We start from the raw sequence: 21,404 nt of genomic DNA on the forward strand, positions 1-21,404 counted from the left end.
GCATATAACTTTATTTCAGATGGGTAATCTGTCTCTCATATGTTTCCCATTTTGCTGGTGTATTAAACTCCAGTATCAACTTCCTCATCTACTGCTTTGTCGGAAGAAACTTCAGGAGAGAGTTCTTTAAACTTATTCATATCAGGACAGTTCAACTTCAAATATCATTCTTTAATATTTTAAAGTCTCATCCACTCCCATTTCATTGGCTTTGATGTCAGTCCATATTGACTTAAAGAGAAGTGACATTTAAAGAGGAATATTTGATTTGAGAGCGAAGTATTATCATTATCACTTTTTAAGTAGATTTTTATACTTCTTTAGAAGTATTAAATTTGTATACACAAAATTTTTTTTATTAAAACTAGGCTTTTAAGGCGCTTAGCGCTCATCTTCTATTTTAATTGTGAACATGTGAATTGATAAATTGTAAACAAAACCAAAAAAAGTTTGCGAATTTTATAAAAAAAAAACATTCGTGGAGGCAAATTTTTGAAATTTTTTTCATCTATAACCTTCCCTTCGGTCAAATAAGATCCCACACTTGGGCCCGATCTGTTAAGCCGTTTTGACAGACAGATAAACAAACAGACAATCATAGAAGTTGCAGAAATGGTCGTTTTTTAGTCTGTAATTCTGATAATATTTTCTTGCCATAGAAATGCACAAGTCACCTTTGTAAAGAAACCATAATTGAAAATGATAAGTTTTCAAAATTATAAACAAGGATATCTTATTTTTAACTTTATCAGATATAGCTTTTAAGAGTAGCGTTGAAATTATGCTGTAAGTGTTAAAATTAAAAATGTATAGTTATCAATTTTAAAACTAGTCTTCACAAAAACCAATATGGAAGATTGCGTATTTAAAACAAGAAATATTATGTTTCTAGACTAGTTCAAGATCCAAATAAAGGTCATTGCGTCAAAGCACATTCATTTTTAAAAGTATAGAAAATAACATGAGGACATTGAACATAAGAATTTTTTGACAATGTTAAAAAAATGTTTTTTTCCCCTAAACATTGAGACATTTGATATTAATTGGTGTAAAGCAGTTGCTAAAAAATGAACCTATTGAAAGAAATGGGTCTGAGTACACTGCACAATTGTTGTGTTTTATATTCATTGGACTATTTAAAATCGTAATTTGAGTCCGACAGTTGAGTTGCTGTTTAATAGTTTTTTTAGGGGTCTTACTGTTTTGTTTTTTAGAATAATTTGCTAGTTTATTAGAAAGCCTGATTTTTTACCAACAAGACGATTTTTTAACAACTTTGATAAAATATAGAAAAAAAATACTTTTCTTTTAAAGAAAAAACACCGCTAAAATTAGATTAATCTTTTTTTTATTTTGAAGTTTGTCTGAACAGGTCGGAGGATTTTTCTCATACTCGAAATCAATCTTTGATGGATAGAACCCAGTCTATGAACGAGAGACGAGCAGAAGAAACACCCAAATTGGATTCAGAGAAAAGACAAGTCCTCTAAACACATTTATTCATGCTGTCTCTCTTTCTCTATTACTCTAATATTTCGTTTTTTTCTGTGTTTTTTTTTGTAAAAAATATAGTATTTTAAGCAATTTTAACTGAAAAGTTTCACTTGAAATAATGTTTTCTTTCTTTGCAGATGCTACTAAACTCTCTTTTTTCCCTCCTAAATGGCCTGGCAATGAATCACCCAATTCCCTGAATACTGGTTACAGATACATGATATTCTTGGAATTTACACTAGTTAAAGTTGAATGAACGCGAGGGCGGGATAAATTAGCTGCCAATTGAACATGAAAATATTTATATATAAAAGCAATTTTAAACAATTTTTCGAAATGTTGCCTATATAAAATAAAAAGTTATTTTTGTGAATTAATCGTTGATTTTGATTTGCGGATTACAAAGGTTTGCCAATTTATGTACTTTTTGGTTACATTTTGGTAGATTATTCACCATTTTAATTATTATCATAATTAAGCAGTAATCTCCGGGAAATTCAAAAATGAACTTTAAAATTAAAGCTTTTATACTAATTGAACATATAATCAAGCTGAAAGGACTTGCAAAAAAAACTAGATTGTGTAAGGGGGAAGGACGTCAAAATACTTTAAGATTGATGACTGAAATAATGAAAGAAAATCGAAACTGAGAAAGCTTTTAAAAATCTTGTCATACCTTTTAAAACAAATAAAATTTTAATAAGTAAAGTATTTTCATTATTTTTGAAGAACTATCGAGAAGAATAAAAAAGTCTATAATTTCTATATTGGATGCTATATTTTGTTTTGTTCATTAGGCGAAAAATCAAAATTACAGGAGCTACGAGGTCATAAAGTCGTCTTGATAATTTTGCATTAATTCGACATTTCCTTAAGTCTAAATTTGCTTTAAAAACCTAAAATTAAAAAGGCTTGAAAATTTACGTAAAAGGTAAACAATCATGGACAATACACTATTTTTTAAACTGAAAAATGAGAATATAATTGGAAACCCACATGTGCTGTTCCCTCTGAATCAAAACTGGATTTATACAAATATACAAATATAATTATGTAAATAGAAAATTATAAAAAGTAACTGTTGTATTTATGTAATTCTTAGTGTCAGTACATTTCATATTTAATGTCGTACAATCGTATTTATACTGATTTAAATATTTATCTATATACTGTGTATATGCTAAATAAAACTGAATATTGGAATTCTTGTTTTTATTTTTCATAAAACACGTCACTTTTACTATTTTGCATAGAGTTTACGTTCAGTCAAAGCTTGTTCAATGAATTAAACTATTCTAATGTTGTTCAATGAAACAAATTATTGAAATGTTGTTCAATGAATTGGATTAATGGAGAATATATTTCAGTTCAATGTTGCTAATGAATCAAACTATTGTAATGTTGTTCAATGAATCGGACCAATGGTGAATATATTTCATTCTAAGCTTGCTAATGGATCGGAATGAATGCAGCCAGATAAAAGTCAAAGATTACTAAATACTAATAAAATAGTACAAATACAAACTCTGGTAGAAAGTATTTGTATTTTTTTTATAGGTAAAGGTGGGGCCTCATCAAGTCAATGGATCGGACATTTTGCTATGTAACTTAGTTTGAAGTGTTTATTTAGGAAACAAGGTTAAGGTTTTCTTTTAAAATCCTTGAAATTTATGTATGGCGACTGGCGAGTTTGGAGTTTTCCTTTTCATTTGTTTCTAATCTAAATAAATATATATTTACAGATGTCATACATTTGCCTGTGCATGTTAGAAACTAATTTCATCAGCACAATAACAAAGCTTAAATTAGTTCAGTCCGACATCCCATTAAAGGGACAGTAAGCTTAATTTCAATCTCCATGCAAAGATGGCTATAGCCGTTACAACGGTACCCTTAAAAACTTTGACTGATACAAGTTGTCCGACTTAATCTCATAAATCTACAAAAACGCATTTGAAAACTTTGCTTGCAAGCTTTTTAAAGTTTTGGAAATATTAACGTTCATATTCTAGAATGAGCAAAAACCAAACATCAAGCTGACACAAATAACGCTGTAGCAGCGCGGCGTTCAGGAGTTCAAGAGGGTTTCAACAGATTTAAACACAGATATCACTTTAATCGATGAACAGGCAAAGGTTATGATTCAGGCATTGCCCTCTTTGCATGGAGAGTCACTATTGAAATTACGCTTATAGACCCTTTAAAGTGTACAGAAACCCCGTAGCTTTAGTATACCTACCTGGAATATTTAGAAAATGCATATTCAAATATGGAGTCTATATATCCATGCACAATAATATTAACTGAATAATTTCTTAATATAAACCCAACACAACAATACCAGAACTAAATACACAAAACAAAATATAAAATCAATTAAATCGGATTTGATCCCCTCCTTGAAAGGAAACATTGCAATATAAATTGGACTGAAAGGGGAGGCCCGGGAGGGGCCTCATTGGCCATTTGATTTAACCATGAAAAATGCTTATTTAAACCAGCCTGAATTATAAGTGTCACCAGGCCATGAACGCTGGTCTCAACTTGCCAATGCCAACTTGTTTGTATTACTTTTATATAATATTTAGCAAAATCAAAATATATTTTCTGTCAGATTATTCGTTAGAGGTGATTGAGCCCGTACGCTAAACGCACTTTATTTCATTAATGACGCTTTTAAATCGTCATAAATTTAAAGTTTCTGTTTTTATGGCCGAACATCCTAAAGTGTAATATTTAAATAATCAATTATAAATTGTTGCATTATTTTAAAAATATCAGCTAGAAACTTTTAAATGTCTGAAATAAGTTAACGACCTCATTCTCACATTGCAAAACTGGTTCTTTATTTGTTAAATAAGAAATCAAACCAGTTCAACCTACTCAATCACAAAAGGAGAGAATGAGCTCAACTAAAGCTCGAAATAAATTTATTAAATTTGAGCTAGGTCGCTTAACTACTGGGTCATTATTTTTTAACTCAGCCACCCCATGGAAGTCACCATATCAGATTCGGATGATATTAAAACCTCTAATTAATCTATGTAAAAGAAAAAGAAAAACATTGAAAAACACTTTTCTTTCTCGAAACCTTGATAGATTCCGCAGGTTTGATTATTTTTGACTTCAACACAAGGTGATCTTTTGCAATTGCTACTTTGCAGCAACAATACACAAAGTAAACTCTTTTCATTATCATTGCTGACTATTCAATAAACCTTCACACAAAAAGTTACAAAAATTTAAGTTAAACTACCTTTTTCTTTAAACCGAGGTGGATGTTTTATTTTCTATTTTTAAAAGATAAATATTAAGAGTGATGCAAGTTGAGTAAATTTTATCAAAAATCAAGGATCATTTCCATAATTGCTTTATTTATGGCTGCCTTGAACAAGAATGACCCAAAACCGCATATTTAACTTTTTACATTAAAACTCCAAAAAATCCTAAAAATCCTAAATTCCCGATTTAAAATAGGTGGTTGAACCGTCTCTCGAGTCTATTTTATTTCTTTTCCTTTTTTCATTTCTTCTTCTTTCTTTTCAAATCACAAACCAACGCTAAAATTACTTTATAATAGTTCTATCCAAAATTGTATCTAATCTAAACCCAGCTCAAATTCATTAAATTCGTCCCGCCCCCAATTAGAGTTATCGGGTAAAATTTTAGAAAAAATGTTCAGTAAATGTAATATTTATTAATGTTGAACAAATAACAACAATATAAAGGTTTGTTTAGATAATAATAATAATTGAGAGAAGAATAATAATAATTTAAAGATAATTAATTCAATTAGAACAATAATAATTCTAAGAAATATTATTATGAGATCATATCTGAACACGTATTTGTACTCTAGTACATATGTAATATATTTTTTAATCTATTAATTACTGTGAATTAAGTGTTGGCTGTTTTTATACAAAATCTAGGTGTAAAATTCACACAATAAAAGTCTTTAGAAATACAGAAACCATGAAAAAGGAACTTTACATAATAAAAATCTACATTTTTTAACACATAATTAAATAAATCAAGAAAAAAAGATTTTTTTTAAAGTTTATAATTATATTATTCTTTTAGGTGCAGTGCCGTTAAAAGTATTCAAAAGTAAACCGAATCTTTGATGCTTGTTTTGCGATTGATATTTTAAGTCACTGATAACAAGGAAGAGTAGACATAAATGTAGAACTATAGATTCAGTGAAAGGAAATGTAGGAAAAAAATGTCAAATGCAAGCTTTTATATGAAAAGGGGGTGGGGCGGGAATTCGTCCCCTCTAATTGCATTTAAGCTGTTATTGGTCTTAATGGAGAGTGTGTAAGACAGAGATTATTATGGGCGCGGCCTGCAATATAAAGGTAAAGAAAAGTGAATTAAAGAAATTAATCTAGTTTTTGCCAAAATTCAATATTTTGCAACCCTATGTCATAGATTATAAACATTTTAAACTATGAAATCTGTTAAATCAATTCTTAGTTAGAAAAAGCAAAGATAAAGGGGTTAAACATTTTTATTTTGTGGCAAAAACTCAGTTCTTTTCTTGAAATAGTTAAATGACAGGTTTAAGTCGTCTTTGTTCTAAGCGACATGTTGATTTAATGAATTGGTTACATTTTTAACAAAAGGGAGAGCATTAAAAACTTTTATCCATTTTACAGAAGCATGACTATCAACAAGTTTAATCAACTTCATATATTGAACTTCTAAAAATATATTTATAAGTTCAACTAAAAGCACAATGATATTAATTTTGCCGCAATAAAATATTATTAAATCATGTGTCGTCTTCATTTAGATATGAAAGAATTTTACCAGGAAAATGTGTGAAGCTTAAGACTGAAAGATAGTTTTTTATCCAACTGTTAAATTTAGAAATCATGTAATATGGGATACTGGTACAATTCTCCATCACAAAAAACTCAATTTCTTCTGCAGCAAAAACAAGGTGCAAATATCTGCTTAAATTTTGAACTAAAAAAACTAAAAGATCTAGAAAAAGCTTCCGAAAGCTTTTCCTGCAAATCCTCCAATTCCTTTTGTTAACATCTTGCTGGCCTGGGCTACTCCCTCCTTACCCATATCTGCCACCTAAACACAAGATAATACAAGAAGTATACTAAAATTATAATTAACTGTATCCAAATTATAAAATTAAGAATTAATTAAAAATAATGAATTGTAAAAACACAAGATAACATTTTCTGTCGTTTCTCAATATTTTATCAGTTGTGTAATTAATCAGAATATTTGAATTCATTTTATTCCACAGAATCAACGAATTAGATCAATATAGTATCTTTAATTAGTTCATCATCTTCTCTTTCCTGTTTCCTTTATCGATATACGAGAATATTCCTTTATATATAGTGTAGTCATCTCTGTTTGAATGTTCCCCATCATACGTCATAAACCCCTAGACCAATTTGTCTCAAATGTTGATTATGAACTCGGTAGAACCACGGGAATGATTTTAGTTTTATTTAAAAATTCTAAACTGAGCGAGTTTACTTTTATACAGTGAAACCCTTAATAACGAATACATCGAAAGAATTCATCAAATGTCGTATTCTTCACTTTCTGATAATGGAATGTTGCAGATATTTAGTTTTTTAATTAAATGATTATATGGAACTCTTTAAAACTGTCCCCGCATATTCATGGATATTTATTTATTTTCGCAAACACTGAAATTTAGGTAATATAGTATAAAACTCATTGAAAAATTGTCAAGACGACATTTGATAAATTCTTCCGATGTATTCGTTATTAAGGGTTTCACTGTAGGGAAAGTTTAGTTTCCAGGCAATGCTGGGTTCCCAAGCTAGTTTCGATTTTAATTTTTTCCCTCACCTTATCAACTCCTCCTGTAGAAAGGGCATCTTTAACAGCTCCTGCCGCTGCCAGGGGGTTCTTTATATCATCACCAACATCATAATCACTAGAAAAAGAAAAAATTAGAATCTTGCATAAATATCTTATACCATTATTCGAAAAACAAATTTGTTCAAAATAAAAATTAGATATGAATTGCTACAAAGAAACTGAGTTTTAGTCACAGTTTAATTTTTTTCTAATGCCTATAATTTTTCAACCTGATGATGCATAGCTTTGAGTTTTCAAGCTTAGGTTATATTTGATCTAATAGAACACAAAGGTCTACAAACTCAAGGTTGATACAAATCTGAGTTTGTTGCGAAAAATCAGTTCCTTTTAGGGAAAAGTTTAAATATGGAAAAATATATATATGTATCAATAATTTAAAAAAATGGCCTTATTTTTTCGATTGTAATTGAATCAGAGAAATCTAACTTTAGACCTCTTATAAAAACGATTAATTTACTTCATAGACCTACAGATATTTTAAAGTGGTCTGCACTTTAAAATATTGCTAAAACTTTCTATTAATCTCTAGTCGAGCAAATATTTGACGGACTTTTAACAAGCACAAAACTAGTCGTAATAAGTGTTTTTTTATTTTTTTTATGATAATTATTTTTCAGACGTACAGCATACAAGTGAAGGTCAATCTGAATCACTTCAAGGGGATTTTTGCTTAAACTCATGCAAGAAAACTATTTTTATATGTTTTAGTAATTGTTTTAGTAATGCTATGGTTGGCCAAACGTTCGATTTCTTAAAGTATTTTTAAAATTCCACGGTCAACGCCGGGCATTAATAAATGTAGCGAAAAAATTAGCAGTTAAAATTCAGTCAATTCCTAAAATTACGGAAATGAAGGCATCTTAAAGAAAATCTACAGTGATAATCAGAAAACTCTGGAATAGGAAGTCAACTTTAAGGCCCTATTCATGACTTTGATTAGTCCATTTCACATGAGGCAATTGTAAACATACCCATCTAACTTAATAAGTGATTTAATAACTTACTAGTTAAACTATTTGCTTTGTAACAACAACAAATGTTCTTCTGTTTTGTCTTAATGTCGTTTTCCTATATTGCAGTTTTCTGGTTATCACTGTACAATAATTTAATGACTTATATCCCCACTTTTTAGAAAAAAGGTAAAAATTATCAGTTTTGGTCCCTGTAAGAAACCATATTGGTTTAGAAGAATTATATTATAAAGAGAAACTGATCACTCTCCACATACTCTAATTTTCTAATCATTATTAGAGATTGAGGCGAGTGCTCAGTTTTTAAAAATAAAATCAAAGTTAGTCTACAAAAGCAGTTCTGTAAACACTGCAAAAAGTTAAAAAAGCATATTTTAAGAAGTAAAAAGTTTACCTGAAATAAAAAACTTTAAATAAAAAATTACGAAAGAAAACTGAAAAATAGCTTTATTGAATTAAAGAACAAAAGTTTGTATCAAGATGTTGCAATTTTCTTCAAGATACAAAACTTATATTTCTAAAAATGTACTAAATAACGATTAAACTAAACATTTTTAAACTGAACTAATATGAAGAAAATAGAATCTGTCTAAAAAAAGAATTTGAAAAAAAAACTGTTTACACCTTTTAAGCAAGTCATCCTCTAGACTTATCTGAATCCAAATAGATTATCAAGTACAATAGGTGGCAACAGAGAAATGGACCAATTATACATGACGTCACAAGTGTCAAATATAACAAGGAAGGCAACATTTTCTCCCATTCCTTGACATATTTTCCAGGATTAAATCAAAAAGTGTAAAAACAGAAAATAAAGAACACTTGCACTTATTTCACTGTAAGATAAGCACTTTATTTTCATTATTATTAATAGTTTTGTCGGACACATAAAAATGTTGACACTTGTGACGTAAGAATACTGCTGTACTGAGATTGTACAAATTCTACGTTGCCATCTATTGTACTTAACAGTCTACATATTTGCTGACGCCAAAGTATATGTTTTAAAAATATAACTTAACTTTGTTGGGTTTGACATTATCTATGTTTTTTTTAAATTAGTTTTGGTTGAATACAGATCTAAAATTATTAATTTGAAATTTTTATCTGAATTTAAATATGATCAATTTTCAACGTTTACCTTTCAGGCTTTCATTCTCTATGTCAATCTATTTTCCCACACATAAACAAATTTTATCTGCCTGATTCCCGGGTCAAATTGGTCAAAATACTTAAAATCCTTTCCACACATTGAAAAACTTAATTTAATTTTTCACAAAATGTTAATTTTTTTCTCTCTAGCGCTAAAAATATATCTGAACTAAGAGTAAGCACAAACCAGTAATAGAACTACTGCTGAAATAATACTAATTAACAAAAATATTTTATCAAAATACTTTATGTCGAACACTCTCGTCTTTCTGTGGTGTTCAACAACTAATTCAAACCTCTCATCGTTGGCTTTCACTTTCTCCTTGGCTTTCTCTTTGGCCTTCTCTTTCGGCTTAGGTTTTCCTTTCTTTGGTTTCTCGTCTTCAGAATCTATTTCTGTATCCGATGAATCTTGTCTGGTTGGAGGGGGAGGTTTACTCGTCTGACGCGCCATTTTTGGATCATCTTTGCTCTCATCTTTTTTCATCGACTTTGTCTTCTTCACACTTTTTCGTCTTTTTTCATCGTCCGAATCGTCGCTGGGCATTGATGAACAAGGTTAAAAAATGTTTAACATATATTTTTTGGTTAAATATCTTTAAGAACCCAGAGAATTTTTGACCCATTCAAAAATCTGAATAAGATTCATTAATTTTTAAAGAACAAATTTAAAATGTTACCCATTCTCATTGTTTTCCGCATGAGTTAGCTGACAAGTAGCTTCCTCAGTACACATTCTTTGCTCGATGGCCTGAAAGATTTAATTTATGTGATCAGAAAAGAGGCCTTGAATTACACTCTAAGAAATGTCAAAATTAGCTTGACCACCAGAGCCAAATTCAACTTAGTAGCATTTTTGTTCAAATTTTGTTAAATGAAAATTATCGTTTATTAAATTTGAAGACTTGTGAAGTTTTGCCAAAAAGTTTTGATAGTGAAAATTTCTTCGAATGTATAAACTTAGCCAATCAGAGCTGAAAACTTCAGAATCCTTAATCCCGATTACTTAATCTAAGCATCGATAATGGACACACTTTTGATTTTCTTCTTAAACCGCTTTCTTGTTTGGACATAGAAGAGAAAAATCAAAACCCGGTTTTTTTTAATTAGAGAGTTTCTTCCGTGTAGTATATAATCTTAATGGCGCGCAAAATTTCAAATTTATCGGTTTCATATACACTGATTAGTCGAATTTTATACACTTTTCAGGATACAAGTACAAGATTAGGCTAGCCTCGATTAAGAAAAAAAAGAGGATCAAGCATTAATCTCAATATCCACCATTCTAAAGTTTTCAGCTCTGATCATTTATGAAATTATCATGAGTTTTGGTTTAAATTGTTTAGTATTTGGACATATTATTTGAAATATGTTTACCTGATATTGGCCACATTGCAGTTTATCCTCTTCTAACCCTTGTAGTTCATATTCAGTATATATCTTCTGTAAGAAAATATAAAGGATAAATGTATTCTTATAAGTTTTCAAAATTATTCCTGATACTATTAAAAAGTTGGAGGGAATAATTAAATTTACTTCTTCAAAAAATATCATGCATTCAATATCAAAATAAAGTGTTGTCTGATAAAATAAATTTCCAAAGGATTACACTATGGATAAATAACATTATGAAATACAGATAATAGTTAAATAAAAAACACAACATATGAAAGACAACAAAATGCACTTGAAACAAGCATTAAGCAACAAGCATGCGAAACTAAAATATAATTGAATAACTAAGGTACGAATTTATAAAGTTAAAAAAATGCATCATAACTAAAACAAATATAATTTTTACTTTTAGTTTTGTACTGTACTTCAGGTTTTCCAGGTCAACTACCGGTGTACCGTACTGGAGGTTGACTAGATCAACTACTGTTGTACTGTACTACAGGTAAACCCAGTCAGCTACTGGTGTACTGTACTGCATGTTAACCAGGTCAGCTACTGGTGTACTGTACTGCAGGTTGACCAGGTCAACTACTAGTGCACCGTACTGCAGGTTGACTAGATCAACTACTGGTGTACTGTCCTGCAGGTTAACCCGGTCAGCTACTGGTGTACTGTACTGAAGGTTAGCCAGGTCAACTACCGGTGCACTGTACTGCAGGTTGACTAGATCAACTAAAGGTGTACTGTACTGCATGTTAACCAGGTCAGCTACTGGTGTACTGTGCTGCAGGTTGGCCAGGTCAACTACTGGTGTACTGTACTGCTAGTTGACCAGATTAACTACCGGTATACTGTACTGCAGTTTGACTAGATCAACTACCGATGTACTGTACTGCTGGTTGACCAGATTAACTACTGGTGTACTGTACTGCAGATTGACATGGTCAACTACTGGTGTACTGTACTGCAGGTTGACCTGCACTGACTTGTGTTCTGTACTCTAAGGTGACCCTCTCAGCTATACCCAGGTATAGGTTGGATTCAACAAGCGGAGTTTCAACACCGGCCTTCTCACTTCCATATCTAATATGCTACAACCACAGATTTTACAGATCGGACAAGAAAGCAATTTCCGCAATTTTTTGGCCAGTAACTTTTGTACAATTTTTCCATAAGTAGACATTTGCAGACATTGGTTTTAGTTTTTTTATCAATTGGCGCGCCGGGACGCTAGGAAATGTTATTAAAGGTTATGATGCAAAAATTACCGACCTATACAAAAAACTACTGCTTGTCCTATATGTGCAATATGTGGCTAACACCATTTAGAAATAAATAACAGATTAGGAAGATAAAATGAATTTGTTTTTTTTCCGCACAATCATTACAGATATTGTAAAGTGTATATTTTTGCTATAGAGGGTTTCTAGTACAAAGCAACCTCCGCCAAATTAGCTAAACCATTCCCAACCTGTTTATTTATTTCTCAATGGCTAAAACTAAAAACATAAATATAAACATGCAACAAAATAACCCAAACTCAATTGTCTAGCAGTAACAAAGCAAGACAGAGGAAACGAACAGTTAAAGACTTGTTGATCTGTAGGTTGTTAATCTTTTTGTGCATGTTATTTAAATGTTGGTATGATCTTAATTTATTTAAGTATGCAGAATGCAGATGATACATGGTTACCCACGAAGAATGAAACTTTTGAGATGATTATAGAGATTTTTGTCCGTTAATATTTCTTAAAATATTAGAAATATTTGCATCAGTGTAACTCTTTCATTTCTTTTAGGTTTGGTTCAGGTTATAACAAAAAGAAAACTGTAAATCTTCAGAGCCCACGATTTAAAAAAATTCAGGAAAATACTGCTCTAGTCTAAGGTGTCGTTGGGCCTTATTTACGCCTAAATTTAAGATTCAGGCTGCATCTTATTTTCCACAGAGTTGAGTTCAAAAAACCGGTTTAATATTCTTTTTGGCGGATTTTCATGGTAGGAATAGGCGCTTTCCGGGTTTTATGAGAACAAGACTCAACATTGAGCCTTATTCTCCACTAAAACCAAGTTCGGTTTTATTTTCATCAGGCCTAACTCATTATGTCGAGACACAAGCTGTCGTCAGAGTTGGGTCGAAGATTGGGGTTAAGGAATTGCGGCTCGAGCAGAAAATTTTCAATCGCGGACTCAGGTAAAGGTGTTTTTAAATTTTATTGTGTCATTTAAGTCTAACTATCAGTGGATAACCTTGTATAATGCAAATACAGCCTCTAGCTTAAATTTAACAAATAAGACACTCATCACATAGAAAAAAATGTACTGAAAAGAAAATTAAGTCTTTGCAACATACTTTGATCTAACATAATTTATAGTTTTAAATATCAAAGTCCTCCGACATTGCGCTGAAAAGATCACGAGTTTGTGGCAAAGACTCAAATCCTTTTAAATGAGTGAATCTATAACTACTTATACTCTCTGATAATAAGCAATCTATGGGTAATGAACATGCATGTTTATGATTTCTAAACGTGTAAGCAATATAATATTTCAATAATAACTATTTATAACACTGTTATTTTGGTTCGCAGTGTTATAAAGTTTTTGGACAGAAATTTTCTCTTGATCGAGAATGTTCAAGGCGAAAACCTTCAAGATATAGAGATACTTAAGTCCAGAAACTTTATAGCACGTAGTGCCACAATAATAGTGTTATAGGTAATTTTATGAAACGTTTGTGTACTTGTCTTATTTCAATAGCTGTTTCTAGATCAAATAAGCTTTGAAACAAAGCAGAAGTCAAAATATAAAGTTAATTTCAATTTAATTTTCATTTCATTGAAAAAAAATATTTTGGAAATATCCAAAATTTTTGGAGAAAATCTGGGAACAAATCAAAACATTATAGCACTCGTGCTATAATGTACAGCTAATTTAGCTTTATAGCACGATGATTACTTTATAGCACGTTTATTATGAAATTCAAGATAAAGTGAGTAATAATGATAAAGTACACAATAGTTTCATAAAATCATCGTAAAGTTGATTTATTTTTAAAACATTTTTAAATTTTAAGATGCTCAAGTAATTAATCAACATGATGTATAGTTTGAATTTGAGTTAAAAAGTATTTTTTTGGAACTTTATGCTAAAGGTATCGGGAAATTGATATCAATCAGTCTAAGTTTTCAGATCTAAGGTTTAAGATGCAAAAATTATACAACATGAATTGAATACTTTTAACTAAGTTTAGATACTTAAATGTTTCAAGATTGGAATTTCTTTGTAAGGTCAGCAAATCAAATTTCCCATTTTGTTTAGGCATTGTGTTATATCTGAGCAAACATTTGCTTTAACATTTTACTGGTAGTTTACCAATTGTATATCCCAAGGACATTATGAAGGGCTTATTCTGTCTCGAAGGTGAAAACTTCTATTTATTAATTTGTAGAAATTAGCTAAATATAAGAACACAGAAGGGGGGGGGGTTTCAATGAGCATGCTTAAAACAAAACAAAAACAATTTTAGAAACAAAAAAGTTAGTTTACCTTTACAACGTGTGCAAGGCATGTACATTGGAAAGGATGAAGTGATTTGTCCAATCTTTCAGTTAACCATTTACTAAGCATTTCCACTTGGTCATTGTACCATTTCTAAACATTTAATCATTGTACCATTTCTAAACATTTAATCATTGAACCATTTCTAAACATTTAATCATTGACCATTTATAAACATTTATTATTGGTGGATCATTTATTAAGCACTTCCTCTTGGTCATTGTACCATTTCTAAACATTTAATCATTGTACCATTTCTAAACATTTAATCATTGTACCATTTCTAAACATTTAATCATTGTACCATTTCTAAACATTTAATCATTGAACCATTTCTAAACATTTAATCATTGAACCATTTCTAAACATTTAATCATTGAACCATTTCTAAACATTTAATCATTGAACCATTTCTAAACATTTAATCATTGAACCATTTCTAAACATTTAATCATTGTACCATTTCTAAACATTTAATCATTGAACCATTTCTGAACATTTAATCATTGTACCATTTCTAAACATTTAATCATTGTACCATTTCTAAACATTTAATCATTGAACCATTTACTAAGCATTTCCACTTGGTCATTGTACCATTTCTAAACATTTAATCATTGTACCATTTCTAAACATTTAATCATTGGGAAAATTTTGATTTTAGATTATTGATCATAGTACAGGGATACCCACAAAGAATGAGAGAATAGAAACGACGTGAAACTCTTAAAAAAATATGGCGATTTCAAGGTTGAATTAAGAATTCTATATTGAATTTAGATTTTCAATAGCTATTCTAATGATATGAAAAAAAGTGTCAAAAGTGGTAGGAAACCATAATTATAAGAAAACAGCGTCCAAATTTAATGAATTTAAACTGCGTCTCAAATCCCCCAAAAACCGGTTTTAATTGAGCGCCGGTTTTAAATATTGAAACATTGGATACAATTTTAAGTGGAAAGAACCATATTTGAGCCCCGGCTTAAATTAAAGCCGCGGCTCAAATTCTTTAAATTCGGCCTCAGATTGTAGAAATTGAGTAAAGTCGTCTCTGAAGTCTCATTCTTTGTGAATAACTCTGTACTAGACATGAGTAATTATGGTAAAATTAAAAATAATTAATTAACAGTTACCTCCATAACGTTGAGAACCCATAGATCGTCCGATATTCTTTTAGTAATAGTATCCATGTTAATTCTAGATATCAGAGCTGTGTTAATTCTACTTCACAGCATCAGTCAACATTACAAAAAAGCTTAAATGCTTGCAGTTAACAAAAATAAAATAAATTTTTCAAAGTTTATTGTAATCTTTCCTTGGAATTAAAATAATTTAGTGCACTTAAATGTCTATTTGAGTGCACTGTGCTCCTTCTAGCAATAAAAAGTAGTAATTGACATCGAAAAAAACTTAACAAAAATATTGTTGAGGGAGAAAATATTTGGTATAAATGAACTCAGCCTGCCTAACAAATGAGATATAACTCTTCCCTTGATCCACTCCTGTCCCAGTCACGTTGATTTTCTTGTTCTAAAAATAAAAAAAGGTTTGTCAATTTGATTCAAATAAACGCCGAAACCGGGACCGAATTTAATGAATTTGAGATAGGTCGTTGAACTGCCGCGCGCGTACCGGTTCAAATCTTAAATCAACGATTCAAAATTACAGATTCATAAGGATATGAATCGGTGATTCAGGATTTCAACCGTCGGCAGTAGTTAGTTCAAAGTCATATTCAATTCATTAAACGTTGGTCCCGACTGAACTTAAAAATGTCATCCAACCCTGCAGATGGTTTATGAATGTCAGAATTCAAAATGTTCCCGCTTTCTTCTTTTATTTTGAAAAGTATTTTTCCTCGTAAACACACACACAAAATAACATTATTATAAACCAGTTTCTTCAAATAAAAAACCAGAATTTTGACTTAATATGTATAACGGAAAAAAGTCAGGATCAAAGAGAAAGTGATTTTTATTTTGAAAAATCTTTTTCTTCATTTGGTCGCAGTCTACTATGCAAAACTTACAGCAAAGCTAAGAAATGATCCCATCATGCTTCCCTCGTCGTAGGCGGCCAACTTGGATAAGGTTTTATCTAAATAATAAAAATTATATCTTTTAATATTTATATTCTAATTTTAACCAAATCAATTAGATTTCTTATCAATGGATTTGGGATTTATTAAGATTACTGATCCATTTGATTCATGATCAATTGGATTCATGATCAATTGGATTACTGCAATCAATCAAATTCACATCAATGAGGTTTTTGATCAATTTGATTGTTGATTCGATTAATTGGATTCCAGATAATTTGGATTCATGATCATTAAGGTTCCAGGTTAATACAGATACATGATCAATTGAATATGAAATTAATGAAATCCCTGATATATGGGTTGCTTGATCATTTGGATTCTTGATCAATTAGATGCCAGTTTAATCTAATTCTTGATCAATTGTATTTCTGATTAATTGGATCCTTTAGATCAATTGATTCTAGATTAACTAAGTCCTGCATGTTGTAACTCTATTAAATAATATTTCAACATTAATGTTTTTAACATTTAAAACAAACCAAAACTTTGTTACCTAGAACAGATATAAGTTTTCCCACCAGTTGAATTCTCATATTTGAAGAGGTTCGTTCTATCATCTCATCAATCTTTGTATGATACTTGTGCTAAAAAATAGAAATTAACACCTGAAAGGTACATGGCGTTGAAATAAAATGTGACGTTCCATATGAAGATTGGCCTCGAAATCCGTTTTACAACGTTAACATTAAAACCTTTATCTGCTCAATAATGTGACAGATATCGTTGTTTTAAAGTGATTGATTCTGAAAATTTCCTACAATGTTCCAATTGCTAAAAATTCAAAGGACTTTTAATAAAGAAACCACAATTGAAAAAGATTAACTTTAAAAGTTAAAAACATGGATATCTTATTCATTCTTGATCAAACTGAACTTCTATGGGTACAGCTGTGAAGCGGACATGACCCTCTTTTAAGGGACTTAAAATAATGTTGATATGTTTAAAATTGTCTAAAAGCTGTCAATTATCTGATAAATAAGTAAATTTAAGAACTAGCTCTATAAAGAAAAAAAACTAGCTACTGTCCAGTACAAATACCTACATATATAGCACCGATATAAAATAATTAATCATCAAAACTATCATCTATATAAAAAATGGTCTGAACAAAAACTGACCTTAAGAGGCATGCTAAATTTGAAAATCGAAAAGTTATTCAGAGAAAAAAAATATACACCCAATCTATATTATATAAACTATATGATTTAGTATTATTTTCTTTAGAAAAAAAGCTTATTTTATAAGAATTGACAACATTAAAATGACATCATAAAAATGTAAAATAACCTACACTAAAATATAATTTAAATTTGTTTAATCCAAATATTTAATGATTGTCTTTAGTTTAGCCTTATCTTGTAAGAAAAGGACCGATAACTTGCCTCAAACTGTAATATTTTAATCCCTATATCTTTGCAACCTGACATCAAAGACATTTGTTGAAAATACAAATATTTTTTGCCACCATCAGGATGTAGGGATTAGGAAAATTAGAGATTGATGCGAGTACTTGCAGTTTCTTTATTATAGCTCTATAACTTTCTAAACTATAATTTAAACTGTTCAAAAGTAAATGCCCAAAAGTCAGAAAAGTTTTGAAAATTAAAAATAATCTTTGTTAAGATCTAAATTTGATCAAATAGAAACCCAGTGAAATATTAAAAATTGTTACTATTTGAAGACCTGAAAATCAATCACTCACACAAAAATTTTAAAAATTTTCTCTTTTTAAACTTTATGTAAATGGCTAGGGCTGCAAAATAGTATAAATGATTTGGTAAGGTAAATCCAAAGACCAAAGCGTTGCGACACTTTAAAGTCGAGGCTGTCTAAAAATTGTATGACTAGCTTTCAGTGCCACCCGATTATAATGTAAAATGTACATTGTTCAAGATTCAAATAATGTAGAGCTATGTTTCCATCAACATCTAAGCAACAAAAATACAAAAAATACTTCAAAATACTACGCATGCAATAATCCTTCTTTTCCGAGAGGGAAAGAATAAAAAGAGATATGAATAACTTGTTTCATAGAAACCTTTTTTGGTTTAGATTTCTCATCGGTTTGCGGAGTTTTATCCTAAATAAATTAGCATAAAGAAACACCGGGTTCAAATTCTCGACCAGAGCAATTTTCTAAATTAATAAAACCTTTTTTTCTTACAAACGTAGACAAAGAAATAAACCAATTAGTCATCATTGAATAAAAAAGTGATTTTGGTTTGACAAATTTTTGCAAATAATTTTTATTTGTAATATATACATTACACATCACACATAGCAAGAAATAGTAAAATAAGATGTCTTTCTTAATTTTGCTTCAAAATGCTATTAATATATTTTAAAAAAACATTTTTCTGCACTGTCACTTTTATTTTAAGGTTTTTGAGAGGACATTTCACTTTTTTTACTCTTTTAACAAAATAATATTTTGATTATTAATTTAAAGATGACGCCAATGACAAGTTTGTCTAACTCGTTGTTTATGTTACTTTTGTTTTTTAAGGAAAATTATCAACATTTATAGGACTTTTTAAGATTGTGAAAAGTTAAAGGGGGTCTGGCTGAATCTGAATAAAATTTGGAATCGATAGATAAAATTTTATGCGTTTAGGCATTTAAGCGTTTCTAACTTTTTCCTCCTTGCATACGCTATATATAGAAGTGAAATTAGCAGCGATCCAATTAAAAACTTGATTTATTTCAGTCTACAGACCCTTTCAATTTTCGAGAACACTCCTTTTAAACAGAAAACATCATGCATTATGCAAGGGCTAAAAGGTTAATTTTACACACTTAAGTTAAGAATAATATAAAATTATTTGAAGGTAAAATATATTTTTTTATATTGCAATATTTTTTTTTAGCTTGAATTAGAAGTTTTGTTAGATTTATGTTTAGTTTATTAAACAATGAACAACCTTGACAAACATGGTGCAACACACATAATATTTACAAAATATTTATTGAAACTTACTAAATCAATTCCATCCACAGCACACAGCTTCAAAGACTGGTTCTTGGCATCTGTAAAAAAATGGTTGTTTTTTTTTACAAAAAAACTAGTAATATAGAAAGGTGTACTTCCCTTCACGTACAATAAATCTTGTTTTTCATTTATTTTCAAGAAATTAATTTTGAAAATTTATAACCCTTTATATATTTATATATTTATATCTACTCGGCAAATTTGTCATATTACTTTCCGCTGAAATTTACTTCTTGCTGAACAGGGTAAAAAGTACAAAAAAACCTAATTCTCAAAATAAAAAAATTGGACATAACAAAAGTACGTATTGGTATTTGAAAATTGAAAATATTAAAACACACACATTTTTAGAAATAAATTTCAAATAACCCACCCTAAACTAAGATTATCGTACTGCACTGACAACAAACAAACAAATGCTCTACGTACAGATCATTCTTGCAGCAACCATATCGTAATGATCATAGATGTCCCACCAAAGGTTATCTTTAATACATTTATTATATCTGTACAAAAAGAATCTACAGTTCCTTCCCTTTGGGGCATTTTTAAGCGGCACAATAAATCAACTAATATATTTATTTATGCATATTATAAATAATATTTTTTAAATGTAAAAAATACATATTTTAATATTACCTAGAACAACATTAACCATGGCACATATTTCCGATGGAAGAACATAATCTGTTGGATTTAGTAGAATCCCCTTCTTTAGCTGAACCTCAAAGGATCCATAGGTTCTGAAAAAAGTAAAACTTAAAATTGAAAAAATAGAATTTTGAATGGAACGCTAGGTAGTCAGTTAATAACTATATGTTAAAGACAAAACTAATAGAAATGTGAACATTTTCACAGAGTTTAGATTTGCAAATGTCAACAAAGCGGTTGAAATTCACTTGTCCTGCTTATTACCTAATGCTTTTTACTATTTAAGAGGGCTTTGCTCCCCTATTTACCCTGTGCGCCTCCCCCCCCCCACCCTGCAAAAACTTCTAGATACTGGCTCTGCTTGACATATTCCCAAAATGTCAAAATGCTTTATTCATGCTACTTAGGCAAAGTGTTAAACAAAAGCAGAAAAGAAAATTTAGGTTTATAATTTTACCCTATTTTGAGACCAGATCACCCTGCAAGAGTAGTGCAAACCCCGTAAATTGGCACTGGTTTATCGAGAAGACGACATTCATATTATTACTTAATCTTTAAACTGTTCATAATTGTTCCTTGTTAAAAAAAAACTGCACTTTAGATATATCCACAAGTTATTGATTTTGGGGGTTAGGCCCCTTGAACTATTGATATGTTCACTTTTGTTCATATTTCTATTTATTTAAATATTTTTATTTTTTTTTGTTTTATTTTAAGAATATAATGTTTTACTTTTTGCATAATAATTTTTTATGTCATAATTTTATGCAAATAAAGTAATCCAAATGATCTCCTTTATACTGTTGAGTACTGGTAGCCCTTGTGATGTAATCTTTATTCTGATTACTACATTTGGAAGCAAACAGCTTAGAAGCATAAACAATTGTCGGAATATTCAATAACTCAAACAACAGTAGGTCGGATATTCTAGTATCCTTTTATACAAATTCTTGCAGCATAGATTAAATGTCGTCGTGCTTATACCAGTGCCGATAGGTTTGCAAAACTCTTGCCTGGTGATTTGCAAACATTTTAAATCAAACATCAAAAAGAAAAATATTTAATTCATAATTTTTTTAATTAAAACTATTTTTACCTTTGAATACATGAATCAATCATATCACAAGCCATCATTTTCAGCCTCTGATTTAGATGGTTCCCAAACTCTGGATCCGGCCAGTGCAGGTCCCTTGAAAACATG

General features: G+C 30.0%; 1 protein-coding gene across 1 annotated transcript in view; it reads right to left on the bottom strand.

Moving 5' to 3' along the window:
- Positions 1-5,341: 5,341 nt before the first annotated feature.
- LOC111705663 (calcium-dependent secretion activator) overlaps positions 5,342-21,404 on the bottom strand; it is a 62,252-nt gene continuing 46,189 nt past the window's right edge. Inside the window, exons 40-53 of the mRNA XM_023478285.1 lie at positions 21,300-21,392; positions 20,192-20,295; positions 19,541-19,590; positions 18,602-18,643; positions 17,057-17,147; positions 16,489-16,556; positions 15,925-15,989; positions 15,593-15,656; positions 14,448-14,552; positions 10,881-10,946; positions 10,184-10,254; positions 9,800-10,042; positions 7,348-7,435; positions 5,342-6,585 (exon numbers count right to left, since the gene is read on the bottom strand). Coding sequence (XP_023334053.1) covers positions 6,487-6,585; positions 7,348-7,435; positions 9,800-10,042; positions 10,184-10,254; positions 10,881-10,946; positions 14,448-14,552; positions 15,593-15,656; positions 15,925-15,989; positions 16,489-16,556; positions 17,057-17,147; positions 18,602-18,643; positions 19,541-19,590; positions 20,192-20,295; positions 21,300-21,392 — 1,249 coding nt within the window. The 3' untranslated portion in view covers positions 5,342-6,486. The remainder of the gene's footprint in view (positions 6,586-7,347; positions 7,436-9,799; positions 10,043-10,183; positions 10,255-10,880; positions 10,947-14,447; positions 14,553-15,592; positions 15,657-15,924; positions 15,990-16,488; positions 16,557-17,056; positions 17,148-18,601; positions 18,644-19,540; positions 19,591-20,191; positions 20,296-21,299; positions 21,393-21,404) is intronic.

This window comes from Eurytemora carolleeae, unplaced genomic scaffold (assembly GCF_000591075.1).
Source record: "Eurytemora carolleeae unplaced genomic scaffold, Eaff_2.0 scaffold663, whole genome shotgun sequence".
In the NCBI taxonomy this organism is placed as follows: Eukaryota; Metazoa; Arthropoda; class Copepoda; order Calanoida; family Temoridae; genus Eurytemora; species Eurytemora carolleeae.